We start from the raw sequence: 17,158 nt of genomic DNA on the forward strand, positions 1-17,158 counted from the left end.
ACCAGGTGACTCCCCATGTAGTTGCTGGCTTCAGGCAAGTAAGAGTTGATGAGAGACTGGTGATCCTAGACGGATATCCAAAAGCCCGATGAGTAGAACCCAACAAAGTATGCCGAATTCTTGCCAGATCAGCAAGGCCAGACATATATATATATATATTGATCACCGACGTCGAGTTGAGTCGTAGAACTTAGGGGAGGAGAGAGATATCCTGACTTCGTCCATGTTCTTCCACCATTGCCTTGATGTAATCGCGAATGGGTCATTTGCGGGAACGAAGGTCTGGCATAACCCCAGGGGAGATCAAAACTGCAGATCAGGTTTCCTGGCACGGAATCTGAGGCAAAGGGTTTCCGTCCAAGTGAGCTTCCACCGTGGTGAAGATGTGACATCTCTGATTGTCGCCTCACACAGTTAGTGGGTATCCGTACCCGTTGCCGTTTTGTAAAACCGGCCTATGTCAGGCTGATGCTTCACACCGCTGCCAACATGATTGTAACACAGGGTTTCGGTGGGAAGATACTGATGGGCCCGCCGGTTCTGCCGAATCAACTTAGACAACAGTGTTCGTCTTTGTGTCATTGTAATCTTCTCGATTTCAAGTTGGGGCACTCTGCCTCAGGAACTGTTCAGCAGTCGAAATTAGACATGGAAGGGACGGCAGGCCTAGGTCGTTCGTATCAAGGAACCCAGCAGAGCAGCACTTTAGCTGGGTGTAGAACGTGAGCGAGGTGGCGATATATAGTATAGATGGGAAACTGTACCAACAAAGCTTTGGTGAGGGATGTTGGGAATGAAGTGTTCCTCTCGAGGCTCCAGCAACAAGTTTCTTTCCGGCTCTGGGACATCCAAAGCCCAACGATATATAAAAGAAGATAAGCCTACCAGGTTGGCACTCTTAGACCATTTTAGCAATGCTTTGCTGTGGCTGCCATCGTAGATCCAAGTCAACGGCCCCCGATGATCCCCGTCTTACAGCAATCAATGGCAAGGAACACGAAGCGGTTGACAAAACCCCCATCTTCTCCCGCGATCCCGTTCGTGGACGATGTCATTCTAGCGCAGGCCACAGCGCATTTTGGGCACTTTCCAGGGCAGTTGACTAAAGCAGAGCGAGTAGTCGACGCATTCGCATTGAGCCTCGTTGTACCGACCACGCTTTATGGATCAGCTTGTGGTGCAAACTTGGGGCGACATTCCCATTCGGCCTCAGGGGTCACGAAGTGAGACCACGACTTCGTTGAAGTGATCGAGATCCACAATCACTCTTGGCTTGTTTAGTGCCTTGGACGTCTTGATAGCGGGTCATCTGATCAGACGGGCGCGAGGATGGTGGTCTGGCTCGAGGCTGCGCGTGAGGCAAGGCTGGCGCCTCTGTGTGTGCCAAAGGCGACGAAGTGGTGGACGGAGAGTAGATGGATCCCCCGGGACTGCCCGGCGTGACAGAGTTGATCGACTGCCCAGAATGAAAGGGTGGGAGACTCAATTGTCGAGATGTCCTGACATCTGTGGTTGGTCTCTTCCTCTGTGGCTTCTAGCCGTTCAATCTCGTTTACCACAACGGCTCTAGGATCTGGGGCATCAACAAAGCCCATCTAACAGGAGACTGGCAGCCGAGACTTAGGCACTCCTCGTCTTCGCGAACATGAGCTGATTCTTCATCTCTTGGTTGTATATATATCTATTCCTTTAGTTAGCATCATGCTATATGCCTCCCTATACTTCGAAGCTTACCGTGTTGCTGGTGGTACAAGGCACCATGTCTACCCCCGAGGAAGTCGATGAAATTCTTTCGTAAACTTTGCTTTCTTTCACCCCTTCACATTCTTGCCACCTCTCATAGGTGGAGTTTAGACCAGTTCCTACTTGCAGCCCCTCTTTCGACGAGAGCACTCCTCGTAGCGCTTTTCCGACCCAAGAACTCAATTAGCAGGCTAACCATCGGAAAGAAGCTTGTTAATGCTTGTCATACAAGGCATGATTCCTGGGTTAGAAGAGTCGTCATCTTCTGAATCGCTTTCTGTCGGACGAGGATAAGTAACGCCGTCCTTGTCGGTAGGCATTTGCGCCCTGCTCTTCGAAGGCGACAGTCGAAGCATCCGTCATGTCGATGAGATGAGATGTGTATATATAAAAAGTCACCCCGATGGCCTGCCGTCAGAGCCACAGAGATCAAATGCCATTTCGTGGGAGCTCAAGACCTTTACTCAGGAAACCCCTATGCCACGCACAACCCAAGGACTAGATGCACTGCTTAATCTGAGCGGGTTGGAATTTGTGCTCAACAGCAACTCGAAGCTTTCGTCCTATAGATGCTCGGAACCAAGGATGTTCACAAACGCTCGCCGATCCCAACACTTGGGTCAACTACTGTGGTTGCATCTGTTGCCGCAAGGTCTCTGTGGACCAGTCACCAGGTTCAACTCGGCTTGTTTCTCTGTTGGGGAGAGCCAAGAGGGGTGTTTTCTAGGACCCAGCTGTAGAGGCGGCATCTCCACGATAGGGCCATGATGTGTAATGGTCGTGAGGGTGGTCGTAAAGGGGCCGCGAGTATATAATGATCGAATTTCCTCTGGTGGTAGACCTGTTGTGGGAAGATGCGTAGAGTTATATATGTCTAAAGTCGGGCAAAGACCAAGGTTCAGAGCAAGGGGAGGTTGGAGCATGGGGAAGAAACATGCTGATCGAGAGGGGATGAGAACGGGGTTTTTATAGTCGTCCACACGTGGTGTTGCTTGCATTTGGGTTTATATCTGTTTGTTTGGTGTGTAGCACACATCAAAAATTTGCGATGGAAGTAGCGGTAACAGCACGACAACAAGAGGCATGAAGGCAAGCTGCGTGTAAGGTGGCCAACTAATCAAACATATGCTGGCCTGATTTAAGCATTAACCCTCTTGAAGCTGGCCTGTAATGATTCATCAAGGTGGGGAAGAATGGAAAGGAAAGCAAGATATGGAAGTTGAAGGATAGGGTAAGTGCACGTTACTGGTACAGTAACCATGAACAGCTTCATTAGTATGTGCAATGCAATAGCTAAATGTCCACAATTTGAGATTGGATGGCTCAACATTGGGTATCTATGACCGCTATCCCCTGATGAAATATATCTACTCCTCATCCTCAGCGACTACTTCAGCCTCTGCTGACTTGCTCTTCTTCTTCTCCTTCGTCTCCTTTTTGTCTTTCTTCTCCTTCTTCTCCTTCTTCTCCTTCTTCTCCCGCTTTTCCTTCTTATCCTTCTTGTCCTTTTTCTCCTTCTTCTTCTCCTTGACTTCCTCAGTCTTTTCGACTTCTTCCGCCTCCTCGGGCTTCTCTACGACCTCATCCACCTCCATCCTATCCTCAGCTACCGGCTCCTCCTTCTTGGAGGGTGTGTCTTGGGCAGTCTGCTGCTTCTCAGCAGCTCGTCCACGCTGAGGCAAGGTTGACTCAACATGAGCATCAACCTCTCGCATCCAAACCTTCCAGTCTCTGCGCCGTGTCTTCCACATGTCACCCTTCCAGTTTCGCCACACGCTTCTGCCCATCCAGCTATCTCGAAGCTCTGCCTCGTGCTCGCCAAGGCGCGCCATGATGGCCTCCTTCATGTGGAACGGCACACTACGCTCCTTGCCCTTGCTAGGCACCTCGGCAATGGCGTTGATAAGGTTGTGGCCGAATTGTTGGACCGCAAGCTCGTGAATGTGTGGGAGAAGAGAGCTGACGATGGACTTATGGAAGGCAGGGTTGGAAGAGGGTGTTGCCAAAGCCGTGGTGAGGACTGTGACGGTAGGCATTGAAGTAGTGGCGAGACGGACAAGTACAGCCGGCTCAACAGCGAGAAGAGACTCCTGGACGCCCTTTACTGGCCCAGGTATTGAGAGCAGCGCAGTGAGAAGCTGGGCGCCGTGAGACTGAATAGCATACTCGTTCTTAGACAGCTGCTGAACGTCCTTCTTCTTCTTCTCCTCATCTTTGAATCCACACAGGTAGGTAACCAAGTCAGCCGGTGTCTTTCCGCATCCCTCCTTGAGCCCCTTGTTGAGCTTCTTGATCTCGTCGTTTGCGCCACGAGCAGCACATCTTTCAAAGAGAGTCTTGAGCACGTTGAATCTCGACTTTGTGACCAGTTGGGGCACGGTTGGTGTGATTTGCTCAACCGCCTGTACCAGATCATCCTTGCTCAGTCGGTTCAGTACTCGGATGGCTGCATAGGACGAAACATCGTTCCGCACGTATCCTTCTATCCGGGGGAGGAAAATATTTTGGTTGAGAGCCTTGAAGACCTTGCCAGGGGCATGCGTAATGAGCGTCTCAATCAGTCGTGATCCAATCTGGTCGTAGATCATGCCGTTGATGAACTCAGAAGCCTCTGACGAGCCGTCGCTCAAGGACTTGGGAGCACCGGGTAGCAGTTGGAACAGGAGGGTCGGTCGCTCAGCATCTGCCTTTTGCTCGCCCTTGTTGAGCGTCAGATCAAGCTCTAGCAGAAGCTGAAGCGTAGGGTTGCCCATAGGATGTCTCGCAAGCACCCGCAGACTGGTCGCGTCCATGCCCGCTGTCGAATCTTGGATAATCTTGTTGGCCGCCATGGTGAACGAATGAGGCACAGCCCTTAGGCCTTGGTTGGCCTCGTCGGCGGCCTCGGCTCCAGAGACAGAGATTTTCTCCTTCTTCTTGCTCTTCATGAGAGTTCGCACCGAAGAGTCTTCCAATGGTCGGCCAGAGAGGATGAGCAGGAGGACACGCAGAGTATGCGACGCAAACCGGTCCGTGATAAGATAGGACAAGCTACCCTCCAGCTCGTCCAGCGTCGCTAGGAAAAGATGCTCCATAGCAGCCTCGGGCTTCTCAGCATCGCCTCCTGCGCCCTTGGTATCCAGCACAAACCCAACAAACCCAGAAAGCTCCTTTGTCACGATGCCCGCGGACCGCAGGAACAAGGCCTCGCAGCAGTGGCTCGCGAAGCGGTGCTGCACCAGCGAGAGGAAGTGTCCCGCAAAGGCCTCGAACAGGCGCTTCTTCTGCGCCGTGGTGGACAGCTGAATGAGGCGCTCCATCAGCCGCGAGCAAGATTGGCTGCTGGCGAGCTTGAGCTCCTTGTTCTCGGCCTCCTTCCACACGTTCTCGAGGAAGACGTCACGCTCTTCGTCCGAGGGGAATTGGTTCAGCTCGAGGAGCTCGTCAGCGCGACGGAAGTACTCTTGCTCCTCATCCGCGAGCATTCCGAAAAACTCCTTCTCTCCAATGCCATTCTCCTGCGCCTCCTGTCCATCTTGGTAGCCGTTCTCGTCGGTGGTTCGTTGGCGCTTCGAGTCGTTCTCGTAGGCTTCGTAGCTTTCGGCCTCCTCGCGTCGCTTGCGCTTTTTCTCCTCGCGACCCGCGCTGCGCTTCGTTCTAGGCTTGGGCATGTTGATTTGTGAATTCAAAGACTGTCGTGTAGCCTTGAATTCAAGAGAAGTTTTGGCGGGGCGGATGGTTGCTGGTCCAGAAGTTTTCCAAAAATTTCTGGCTCGAGATACTGATAAGGATTATCGATAAGATAACACAGCAACGGAGCTACAAAGCAACTTGAATACGGAGGTACAACATGTGCATCTCTTTCATTCAAAAATGAAAATATCTATTTCATGTCAGAAACTTCGTCATGCTTTTCTTTAATCGTTCTATACTGTTTTAGTCTAGATCTAATCATAAATCGTCAAACAAAAACGTCTCTAAGCTCTTGTCTAGTCAGCGAAGATCCTGGTCCTCTTCCTCTAGCTCATTTTTATCATTCCTTCATTCAAGTCTCTTCTCCATGTTAAATGGAGCCAAGTGATTTTCATGCTCACTCGCGTCCAACTTCCTCAAGGCCCTTGACAAGACCTTCGACGGTTCCCTTTAGCGTCTGGCAATTGACCACAACGCGGAAGAAGCTACCCTTGGGCCCAGGAGCATAATCGACCATGTAACCCCTGAGGATCATCTTCTCGACCATGGTCTTGGTTCGGAGAGTGTTGACCTCCTTGTCCTCGGACAAATCTCCACCAGGGGCGTAGTAGAAGCATACTTGCAGGCAAGGCGGGGGATCCTGAGATACCAAGACAAAGTTGTCGCTCTGCTTGATGAGGTTGGCAAGATACTCCGACTGTTCAAATGCGTGGTCAATCTGCTTCTCGAAACCAGCAGCGCCATAGTAGATCCAGGCAAGGGCAAGCTTCAAGCTGTCTCCACGTCGACCACACTGAAGGGTCAGGTCGGCAAGATCCCAAATGTCACCGCTGTCGCTGGTATGGAACAAATACCCTGCAGCGGTGCTGTTTGCCTTGTTGAAAATGTTCATGTCGGGACCCAGAAGGAACGAGCAAGTAACAGGAACGTTCATCATCTTGTGAGGGTTGACCGTCAAAGAGTCAGCCAGGTGGGAGCCGTTGAGCTTCCTCTTTTGCTGCGCCGAGAAGATGGCTGGGCCACCCCAGCTGGCATCGATGTGCATCCACAGACCAAACTCCTTGCATATCTTGGAAAGCTCCTCGAAAGGCTCGTACGATCCCATGACAGTTGTACCTGCTGTCGAGTTGACATAGAAAGGTGTCTTGCCTTCAGCCTTTGCGCGGAGAACCTGCTCTCGCAGGGCACCAGGCTTCATGCAGCCATGTTCGTCCACAGCCACTGGCCACACGCTGGAGGAGCCGAGACCGCAGATCATGGCGCTCTTCTCAACCGAGTAATGGCCATGGGCACTTGTGAAGACAACGAAATCACGGTCACCATTGCCGGATATCCTGCACTCGGGGAACAGAGTGTTGCGAGCCACAACAAGGGAAGTCAGATTGGAAGCACTTCCACCCTGGCAAGAAATACCACCGGCTCGTGGGCCAGTGAAACCAAACAAGTGCGCCAGGGTCTTTGCCGTGGTCTTTTCAACCACAGTCAGGGCAGGGGAGACTTGGAAAACATGCAGCTAGGGGACGTTGGTCAACCATCCCTGATTGATAGACAGATAGTGTCACTTACATTGGTATTCAGGACAGAGAGAACCATGTCTGAAACCACGCCAACCTATTCCCTAGTTAGTATGCATGCCGTTGTAACTATGTGACGGAAACACCTACCGCATTCGTGCTCGCATAGAGCTTGTCGAGGAAACCCTGGTCCCAAGTATTGACACTGTTCTGGAGGACTTGCTGGATGATCTCTAGGAGACCCTCCTTGCCCCGACCCTCATTCGGCAAGGAGAACTTGATCCGGTCAACTAGTTCGCGGGGCTTTTGAAAGTCAACCAGGACATTGGCCTCGCCTGGGGCAAGGTCTCCTGTGGCCCGCTGCGACGCTGCATCGTCGGCGGCCTTGATGAAGGGTACAATGAGACCTCGGACAGCCTCGATGAGCTGGTGTGACGTCAGCGGCCAATCAGCCCAAGAGTCCCCCGTGATGGGTGTCTTACATCGTGCACTTCCTCAGCCCTACGGAGGGTGGTGGAGGGGCTCCCGTTATCGAGATGGCGGCCGTTGGTTGCAGTCATGTCGGCTAGGGTCGGATGCAGGAGGGGGAAGGACTATGGATGTGGATGATGGAAACTCTACCAGGAATCCCGAGTTGCGCGCCAAAGAAGCCCAAAAAAATTATGATACAGTCGAGAAGAAGACGGTCAGAAGAAGTTGACATCGAAAACTCTAAGAATGGCGAGATGGACTATGACTACAACGACCAAAGCAAGTCTCGTGACACGAGGGATTTCCTAAAAATGTTCTACCGAGTCTTTACCGGATGAAGAATAGACACGGCCAAACAGCCATGAGGCCGAGCTTTGATTCGGCTCTGAACGGGCGATGAGTGAGTTGTCTCAATGAAGGATTCCATCCTCAAGGATATGGAGTGTGAGTTGGTCATCTCTAAAAGGTAGGTAGTTAACGCATGGCTTGGCGGAGAGTCAGAGAGAGTCTGAGCGAGCTGAACTTGGTGTCTGTCTGCCAGCCGTCAACTCGACTCGGCCGGTTGGTTCCCAACAATTCCGCGTCTACCCTTGTCGAATCTTTGTTCGATCTTGACGAGCTGGGCCTGGTTTTCCCGTCATGGCATGATTGTGCATCATTTTGAGCACATGGAGACCTGGACGTCGTCCTCTTTCACATGGGAAAAGTCGGACCAGATAGTCTCAGATCCTTGTCTTGGACCCCAGGGTCCAGGAGACTGCGGCTGTGGCCTCACCAAGATGGGATGTGATTCGCCTCGAGGCTCAGCCAGAGAGAGTGACCGAGTGAGTCAAGCACAGGGAAGAAGAGCTTCATCGACCCAAGACCCAAGACCCAAGACCCAAGACCCAAGACAGATGCAGCCACCAGGTGTCAGTCGCATTGACAGATCGTCCTTCTGGAGCTGGTCCAGGCCCCTGACCCGTCCGTCCGTATCTCTCTGTCTGCCTCGTTTATACCTGATGTGATGATGGATGCGTCCAGTGTGTTTAGAACAAGGTGACCAAGCTTGGACGCTCTGTCCGTGCGCGGAAGTCAATTTACGCGGCTAGCGATAGAAAGGACGAAGACCATGTCGACGCGAGGAACGGGATCAAGACGCGGTACGCGGAATAAGGGAGAGATGGTGGTGTCTTGCTTGAAGGGGGAGAGGATGATGATTGAGCAGTAGAAGGATAAAAAAGGTCTCAGGTGGCAGGGCGTCGACTATCACAGTCTCAATGATGCGTGACCATCACATCGCTTGCATCCTCTGACAACCAACTGCCTAACACAGTTGACGCTGGGTGGACAGGACAACCTCGAAGCGCGTCAACCGGCATCGCCGTGGCTTGTCTATCAACTCAACAACCCGAGTGTGCGGCATTATCCGGTCCCAAGTTGGGGGAGGGAACAATTGGGGACGATCGAGTCTATAGCATCAACCGCGACCCGCCCATCACCACCCTCACCGTCGCAGCTCATCTCTGACGGGCAGGGCTTGACTTGACTGACTGCCAGGCGATGCACGGCAGCCAGCCTGGTATGCCCACCCCCACAACGGCTGCAACTCAGAGGTTTGAAGATTCCAAGCGAGGTAGGTGAGTGGTCGATCAACTGCCGTATCCAGGAACGAAAGAAAGCCCAGCGAGAAACGCGCGTTGCATTTTTTTGCATTGACAAGGGCGACAAGGGGCTCTCCTCTGCTGCTGGTTAATAATGGAGATGCCTTGGTCTTGGTGTTGTTGTTTATTTCCCCCACACACACCACACGCTTTTGGCCGTTGGGATCTGGCACACTTGTCTTGGCTTGTTTTTTGGTTTGAAAGGGGAGCCGTGTAAAGCAGCGTCTAGAGGCTGCCCAACACCAACACCAACACCAACACCTACGCGAGGTTCAAGCTAGAGCAAGCAAGCTGGTGGACGGACGTTTCAGTCGTCATTGTGACGGATCTGACTACCTAAACAGACAAAAACGGCCGCGTCAACGGCATCCGGGAGAGAGCTCAGCTTTCAACTTGGTCCGAGTGTGCGTGTTGCCCCTGATTTTCCCATGTGGTTGATGACTGTCATCCCTTGTTGTTGCTTGCCCACACATCCACATCCCATCACGGCATGCCAGCTTCCAGGATCCATGTCACGGAGCGGAACTGGAGGATCGCAGGCCAGCTTACTGCTTCTTGATCAGAGTTTGACAAATACGAAATCAAGAGGCAAAAAAGGGAACAGGAGAGAAGGGAAAACTCTTCAATGGGACCTTCACCAAGGTTCTAGGCCATGGCTGGCTATCCCCAACCGCCCAAAAGGAAAAAAAAGTAGCCCCCTTTCGGGACCACATTCTGGTCCGTCCATCGGAGACATCAACTAACTTTCTCTGTAAAAGAGAGAGAGAGAGAGAGAAGTCACAAGATGGATGCTGCCCAAAGACCCAGAGAGACTTGATCAGTAAAAAACCCCTGCTCTTCTGCCCGCGCCCGCTCCGACGCCACAAACGTCCCGATCCCTGGTCTCTCTTCTTTTTTAGTTTGCTTTGCTTGCCTTGCTTCTCCCCTACTGGGTCCCCCTCCCTCCCAGCTCTACCTTAGCTTCCAGCACAGGCACAAGTAGCACAGCACGGGCAGCTCTTGCAATCCGTCCCATCCCATCCCATCCCATCCCATCCCATATTCTCGACTCTAACCACGGTCCTCTCAGCCGATTCTCCGCAAAAGAGAACAAGGGGGCACTTTACGAAAAAAGCAACGTTTTTTTTTTTCTTCCTCATTGTTTTTTCCTCTTCTCTCTTCTCCGAATCATCTCTCGACATCCATTCGCATTGTGGTGTGGTGATTAAGCTAAAAAAATCCATCATCACAAGAGCTACAACACTCGCTCGAATTCAAGGGAGGCTAGGTAGTTTTGTTTGCTTCTGCGTCAGGCTATTTCTCTACTTACTCCGTACCCAACCCAACGTCGGTCCATCCGTCATCTTTCGCCCTGGCCTGGCCTGTCTCAGAAAAAGCCCCCTCCTCCCCCCTCTCTCACTCTCTCTTTCACCAACAAGAAACAAACCCGAACCGGGGACTCGAGGACTCGATAAACTTGGCTTGACCCATCCCATCCTTTCTTTCATACTCGACGGCATCACGCATACAAGGCTATAGCTTCCGACGACGCACAAACAATCATCACCCCACGACGTAACGATCACGATTTCTCTTTGCGCATTATCCCAAGGCCCTTGCCAAGCTAGTCTGGCCCCAAAACATCTTGACGACGAAAACGTTTCTAGATAGACTCTAGAACTGGTCTCCACAAACGGCGCGGGCTGCGACCTCACGCGACGACACCTCAAACTCTCCCATCGCAAAAGCTACCTACCTAGCACTGCGACTCCAAACCTAAATAGCCCACGCCCGTCATGACAGCTCCGACACAACCTCCCGTCCCCATCTCCATCACCATCTGCGGCGACGGCGGATGCGGAAAGTCCTCCATCACCCTGCGCCTCGTTCGTTCGCAATGGACCTCCGACTATGACCCAACCATCGAGGATTCGTACAGCGTGACGCGCCGCATCGACGGCGTCACCTACCACCTCTCCCTAACCGACACAGCCGGCCAGGAGGAGTATCGCGGAATGTGGGCATCCTCTAACCTCGGCGCCGACGCCTTCCTCCTCGTCTATGACATCACCTCTCGCGACTCCCTCGATGCCCTCCAGCACTTCAACGACCTCATCGACATGGAGGCCGAGACACGCCTCGACAACGCCGACCGCGCGCACCGCGCAGGCCTCCGCTCCGAGCCCCGCGCACGCACCGTCCCCCCAGTCAAGCTCGTCGCCGGAAACAAGTGCGATCTCCAGGAGAGTCGCCAGGTCCCCGCCGCCCAGGGCTTGGAGTGGGCGCGCAAGCGCGGCTGCGGCTTCATGGAGACGAGTGCCCGTCTCGAGGTTAACATCGAAGAGACCTTCGCCCTTGTTGTGCGCCGCGTCGTCGAGGCACGCCGCCTCGCCGACATGAGCCCCGACGGAACCGAGCCCAACGCCCGGGGTATGACCAAGCCCCTGACTCCACTACCCACCGATAGCGACACCGAGAAGCGAGCCGTGGGAGTCCGCGGACCGAATCTAAACGAGGGCGACCGCGTCGGGAGAAACAACGGCGGCTTCTGGAAGAACCTGCGGTGTTGGTAAAGCTGTAAAGAAGGTGTGTGTTGTGGAGGAAAACCCCCCTGAAAAGGACAGGGACGAAAAGAAGGCTGTTTTGTTTGTTGAACCCGGGAGGAACTTTTTTCAAAGGCTCAAAATCATCATATACCAGGGATACCTCGGCGTAAAGGCGAAGGAAGGGTTTGGCTTTCACGGTTGCGTTGTCTAGACGGGTTGCTGCACCGTCTGCCCATCATGAGGAGTTGTATCTGCACGAGTTCTGTTGGTTTTTCTTTCCCCTTTTTTGTCTGGGGATTGTCCTAAGTCATATCTGTCGCGAGTTTTGTTTTTTTTTCTGGTTCGGATCGTATTTAAGAATAGCAGATCATGTCCATAAAGTATTGTTTTCCATGCTGGAGTTTGAAAGATGCGCTGGCAAAGCAAGGTTGACTGGTGTTTTGGTTTGCATCGATGGTTACTAGAATAATACATCAACTTGCATCAAGTTTGATATATTGGCCTACACGAACATCGTAAATTGGGACACTGCGTGGTATACGTCTGCGTGCCCATGGGTCAAACCTGCAACTGAGATCAACATGTCTGAATAGTTTGTGAATTGGGAGATGATGCTGAGCGTGATAGCACACCCAGCTCTACCTTTCAAAGCAAATGAGATGAAATGGCACCCCGAGGGCTGTTTCCCTCCTGTCGCCAAAAACGCCGGACCTCTAGGTCTAGAATCAACAGCTTACCCTTCTACTTACAACCACCTCTCGATAGATGCGCCCTCACTCTTCAAGACTATCCCGCCACTTCTTAAAGTCCGCATACTCGAGCGTCGTCTTCTTGCCCTGGTACCGCGTGACCTTGAGCTCCAGGTCCTTCCAGCGCCCCCGGCTGCCCATCCAGCCCGCCTTGCGGATGAGGCTGAAGAGAGTCTCATCCTTGGTCCAGCCCTGCTCGGAGGCCACGTCAGGGAGGTAGGTAGATCCGTACCGGCGGCCCCGGTCGTAGAAGGAGAGCCGGATACCGTGGACGCCAATCTCCCAGTCAAACATGTCGTCGACCTCCTCAAAGTCGGTGAGCAGCGTCACCGCGACCTGCAGTGATGGGAGCTCCGTCTTTCTTATGGGCGAGAAGCGGGTGTCTTGAAGCGCCGAGACGAGGGCATACTCTGCAATGCCCTCGGAGAGGTCCTGAGCTTCAAAGGTGCCGATACAGCCGCGGAGAGAGGCCTCGCCGTCCTCCATGGTGTTCCATGTGACGAAGAGAGGGGCTGAGGTTGGAGCAATGGGTAGAGATGAAGTGCTGGTCGCAGGCGTCGACGCGCTCAGCGAAGTAGAAGAGGAGGAAGAAGAGGTGCTGGTGTCGGGGACTGCAAGGTGCTGTAGGGTGGGATCGTCGAGAGCCCTGGGAGCGCTGGCACGGGCCAGTTTCTCCTGGATCTCCTCGAGATTCAGAGCCTTCCGGTGGTTGAGGTGGGCATCGAGGGCCTCAAAGCACACGAGGCAGTGGTCTGTGGTAGCCATCGAAGAGAGGAGGGGGCTGGGCTAAGCAGTGAGCAAGTCAGGAGATTATCAGGGATAGAGCCACGCGTAGGACACGAGGAAGCAGAAGCGACGGATAATTGTGCCTCTGAACAAGAGCATGGGAGGGCGGAGAGTCTGGGAGCCGGATTCAGAGGCACAAGAGAGCGTGGAGGAGCGAGAGGTGGAGGTGAAGGAGGAGAGGTTTGAGGCTTTGGAGAGTTGGCAGAGGATGGAAGGCTCCGGGACGGGAGGAGGTGGAGGGGTAGGTCCATCGGCGTGCGTGTTAGCTGCGGGGGGAAACCCTTTGGGCGGAAGATGCCTTGAAAACGCCCAGTGATAACAAGGTCACGGCGTTATGAGCAGACTTTCTATGGGGCGGCAGAGTTACACATTGAGCTAGAGTATTCGTCCTGGCCACTCAAAAAGGGCAGCCCGCTTGTCTATCCGTGATCATGAGTGCAGGTTTGGGTTCCATGAGTGAGGTGATCGGGCTACCCCGCGATCCAGCTGCGGCGTATCACGGGCCTGTGCGATAAGGGACTCCACCGGACTCAATAGTGCAGAGGCCGCTAATGCTCAGCGGACTTGGCAGGTGAGGCGGCCTACTTACACGGCTACCTTACCGAGCCGGATCACGAGCTCCCGTTGTCTCGACCGCAAGAACCACCCTCTCAATGACGGCATCATCACTGCAACGTCTCCTGACACAAAGGGTTTTCCAAGTGCCGCGGACGACCCGCCACGGCAGAGAGCCCCCCTTTCCACCTCCTGCTACCGGATAGTCCACCTCCGCTGGTTTGATCACCACCCCGTCGTTCCAAAGCCGAGCCCCCTATGTTTCAGCCATGCCAGCTTGACTCGCGATGCCTCACCTCGGGGAGCGGCATCACCGTCCATTTGTGTGACCCTGGATACGGGAAAAAGCTTGTTGCACCCCAGATCTGACTGATTCCCCAGGTTGTGCTTCTATTCCCGGGCATTTTTGATACCGGGGCTTGTTCGAGTCTAGAGATTAGGTCCAGATGGTGCATCCCAAGTTCGTCTCATGTCTACCAACCACTGTCTCGAGTTATGGAATCCGAGAGAGGCAATGCAGGAGTTCGTATGGTCAAGAATCGAATACAAATAGCCGCTGCCCTCAGTTGATCTGAAGTTGTTGAAAACTGTCATCGATCTTACCCAAGTCAAGCCTCTCAAGGTCGTGTCCCTTTCAGTCATTTCCAGCTTCTTCGTTCACGTCGCCGGTCGACAACTTTGATTCATCGATTTTCATCAATTCCGTGTCCAGAACACTCAACACTCCTTCACGATGCGTTTCTCCATCCTCACCTTTGTCACCCTCATCACAGCTGCCACGGCGGCCAACAGTAAGCAGGTCCCATTCTCAAGCGAGATTTCACCCAACTGACTCATTGGACTGCAGTCCGACGACAAGAAAGCAAGGTCGACGTCGAAACTGCTGCCATGACGGACAAAGACGGCAACGTGGTCGCCTTCGACTCGACCAAGGTCTACCAGGCCAACAAGGACGCTGGCATATAATTGAATGCTTAAGCGCTTGAGACCCTCCAGAGGCTCGCTTCGACTACCCTGGGAGATAGTGGCAAGGCCTGCCCATTGCGAACGACTGCGGCCTGGGGGGGTTTTTGGCGAGGAAGGTGATGGAAGACGGTAGCAGTGTGAGCCGAATCTCGCGAGCGGGATACGGCGAGGATAGCAAGGACAAATCTGGGCATGAGATTCGCGATCAATCAATAGTTTACCTGGGCGCGGAATAGAATCATAATAAATAAATAGACGGCCATGACCGAACGGCAGCTCCGAGGGACGGGCGTCATGCTTGATGCAGACGTACCTACATGTATTAATGCTGCAAATCATCAGCCAGGGCATGATGTTGTGACAAGAAGCGCCTTTGTTGTTGATGGGTACAGTACCACAAAGCAATCTCGCTGGAGTGGCTCCATTGCTGACGAGAGCAGTCAGCAAAGCGAGACTGCAAGGGTCCACGGTTCGGACTCTTGGGTTCGGACTTGGGAGAGAAAGTGGGCCACAAAGTCTCGAATTGAAATTGTTTGACATGAACAAGATGAATTGGTCTTCAGTTGATTAACTGAGTAAGGTAGGTATTGTTCATTGTTTTCTGCTGTAAATACCACATCATGATATCTTCTAATTCTAATCAAAGCCTGGTCAAAGTCGAGTCAAAGCGAGAAGGCGGTGTCCCATGTCCCGTGACCAACCAGGGCTCCTTATGCCATGTTTGGATCGCTTCAAACCCAAATCGGGTTCCATCCTGCGATCTGCACCGCACACACATAACAACGCATCAGCCATCAGCCCTGGGATGCGACCCAAGCAAGCAGTCAGCCTCGCGGCTAGCGGGGCGTCGGCCCACGGACCACAGGCTTCCCTTAGTATTCGCTGTCACAATTCGCCTACCATTGGAGGGAATTTCCTTGTTTCGACGTCGGCAAAAGCACTGAGCGCCGTGCATTTCTTGGTCTGCCCTTGGCACCGCACCTGACAATGCATTGGCACGCTGAGAGACCATCAGGATGCCGTATTCTCGACCAATCTCGTGGCCCTGAGCTGCCATTCCAGACGAAAGAACTCCCTGTTGGCAGACTGGCAACCCAAGCGGGGATGGAGCCAATATGCTATTCCCAGAGGCCAAGAAACTGACAAGACGCAAAATCTCAACATTCCAGCAGTGCCTCAGAAAGCTTCTATTCTCAGCTTCTCATGATCTCATCCTCGCTCCTCAAATCAAATCCACAGCCAAAACGGGACCAACAAACAACAGCCCAACCTCTTCAACAACACCCTGGTTTCCGCCCCCACACTTGTCGCATCTTCGGCCGGGAAGCACGGAACAACCATAGCCACTACCGCCCGATTCTTTGGACATTGAGAGGCATTGTTGTGATGAGACGGGCTCCAAGTTTAGTGGTCTCTCATGACTCTCCAACACCTGAGCTTGATCTCATACCGCTGCTCGTTGCCCATCATCACCATCATGGTCGTGTTGTTGCTCACCGACCCACGACTCAAAACAGCTCCACTGACCCGCCCCCTCCCAAGTTTACAGGGCTGAGTTGTCCGGGGTGTTTCTCGCACTGGAATCAAAGAGGCATTTTCCGAGCCGGGGCAGTCAGTTGCGACCATCTCCCAAATTTAGCCTTGCCGTTGTTGAAACGTGCTGGATAGATCGACCGATGGGCGCCAAAATGCCTCCGTCGTGCCCTAAAGAGCTGCGCAGCCTCGCGCTTAACCCTGGCGGCAATCTTAAGCGTGCTCTGGGCAGAGATCCTACCGGTCCTGGCAAATGTCCGCAGACCCCGAGACATTCTGCACATTCATCCCGTCCCACTGTTGCTCACTACTCCGTACGGAGTATGCAACTGGAGATGTGGATAGAACCAGCACGCTGACACGACAGGACAGGATAGATTTAGGAGGCCCCCAAAAGGGCCAAATCCGTTGCAACAACGGTTGCAGAGCCTCTCCCTGCCCTTGAATTATAGCAAATTAGCAGAGACTTACAGGGAGCTGTTCCAAAGTTCCCCCGCTGCGCTGGTCAGTCTTGTCAGCAACGAGATTTCAGCCGCAGCCCTCCATCAGCACTAAGCCCAATTTCAGCCCCGTACCCGGCGCGACGCCGCAAGTGTTCTAGGCAGGCATGGACCATGAACCAGAGAGCAGTGGAGGCGGTGGCTCATCGGATCCCTGACTACCCAACCATGGCGCCATGGGATGGCCATGGATGGCAATGGAGCTGCAAGAGGGCTGAGCCAGCTCGGCTGCGGGGACGAGTAACAAGTGAGGGAGAGGTTTGGGGCTTCGACTAACGACCTGGCTGTTGCATGGCGGCGTTGGCCGCGACCAGCCAGCCGTGATTAATAAAAAGGCTGGTCCCCCAGTGAAGGGATGCTGACGGTCGAAGCCTTGGACTCGACGAGTAAGCAGAGCAACGCAAAGCAACATCGAAGACCGAGGGTTTTCGCAGGGCACTCGCACTCACGCAGGACGCGGTCGACACACAAGTTGCAGCGAGCACGGCACGACAGCTTCAT

At 53.4% G+C, this 17,158-nt stretch overlaps 4 protein-coding genes across 4 annotated transcripts; 1 reads left to right on the forward strand and 3 right to left on the reverse strand.

The window, feature by feature from the left end:
* Positions 1–3,110: 3,110 nt before the first annotated feature.
* LRP88_10185 (RNA-binding RNA processing protein NOP9) lies at positions 3,111–5,393 on the reverse strand (the record flags this gene model as incomplete). The annotated part of the gene is made up of 2 exons (XM_083246651.1): positions 3,111–3,242; positions 3,294–5,393. 2 exons carry the CDS (start codon positions 5,391–5,393, stop codon positions 3,111–3,113), a joined length of 2,232 nt encoding a protein of 743 aa, XP_083097764.1.
* Positions 5,394–5,812: 419 nt separating this feature from the next.
* Positions 5,813–7,489, reverse strand: LRP88_10186 (pyridoxal phosphate-dependent transferase; the record flags this gene model as incomplete). The annotated part of the gene is made up of 3 exons (XM_083246652.1): positions 5,813–6,928; positions 7,080–7,355; positions 7,412–7,489. The coding sequence occupies 3 exons, from the start codon at positions 7,487–7,489 to the stop codon at positions 5,813–5,815; spliced, it is 1,470 nt and encodes a 489-aa protein (XP_083097765.1).
* A 3,329-nt stretch (positions 7,490–10,818) lies between these two features.
* Positions 10,819–11,595, forward strand: LRP88_10187 (P-loop containing nucleoside triphosphate hydrolase protein; the record flags this gene model as incomplete). Its single annotated transcript, XM_083246653.1, has 1 exon — positions 10,819–11,595. The coding sequence occupies one exon, from the start codon at positions 10,819–10,821 to the stop codon at positions 11,593–11,595; it is 777 nt and encodes a 258-aa protein (XP_083097766.1).
* Positions 11,596–12,341: 746 nt separating this feature from the next.
* On the reverse strand, positions 12,342–13,082 carry LRP88_10188 (AMMECR1 domain-containing protein; the record flags this gene model as incomplete). Its single annotated transcript, XM_083246654.1, has 1 exon — positions 12,342–13,082. The coding sequence occupies one exon, from the start codon at positions 13,080–13,082 to the stop codon at positions 12,342–12,344; it is 741 nt and encodes a 246-aa protein (XP_083097767.1).
* Between the last annotated feature and the right edge of the window lie 4,076 nt (positions 13,083–17,158).

The sequence above is a fragment of the Fusarium phalaenopsidis genome (genome assembly GCF_050370095.1).
Source record: "Fusarium phalaenopsidis strain FUZ10S chromosome Unknown contig_32304, whole genome shotgun sequence".
Lineage (NCBI taxonomy): Eukaryota > Fungi > Ascomycota > Sordariomycetes > Hypocreales > Nectriaceae > Fusarium > Fusarium phalaenopsidis.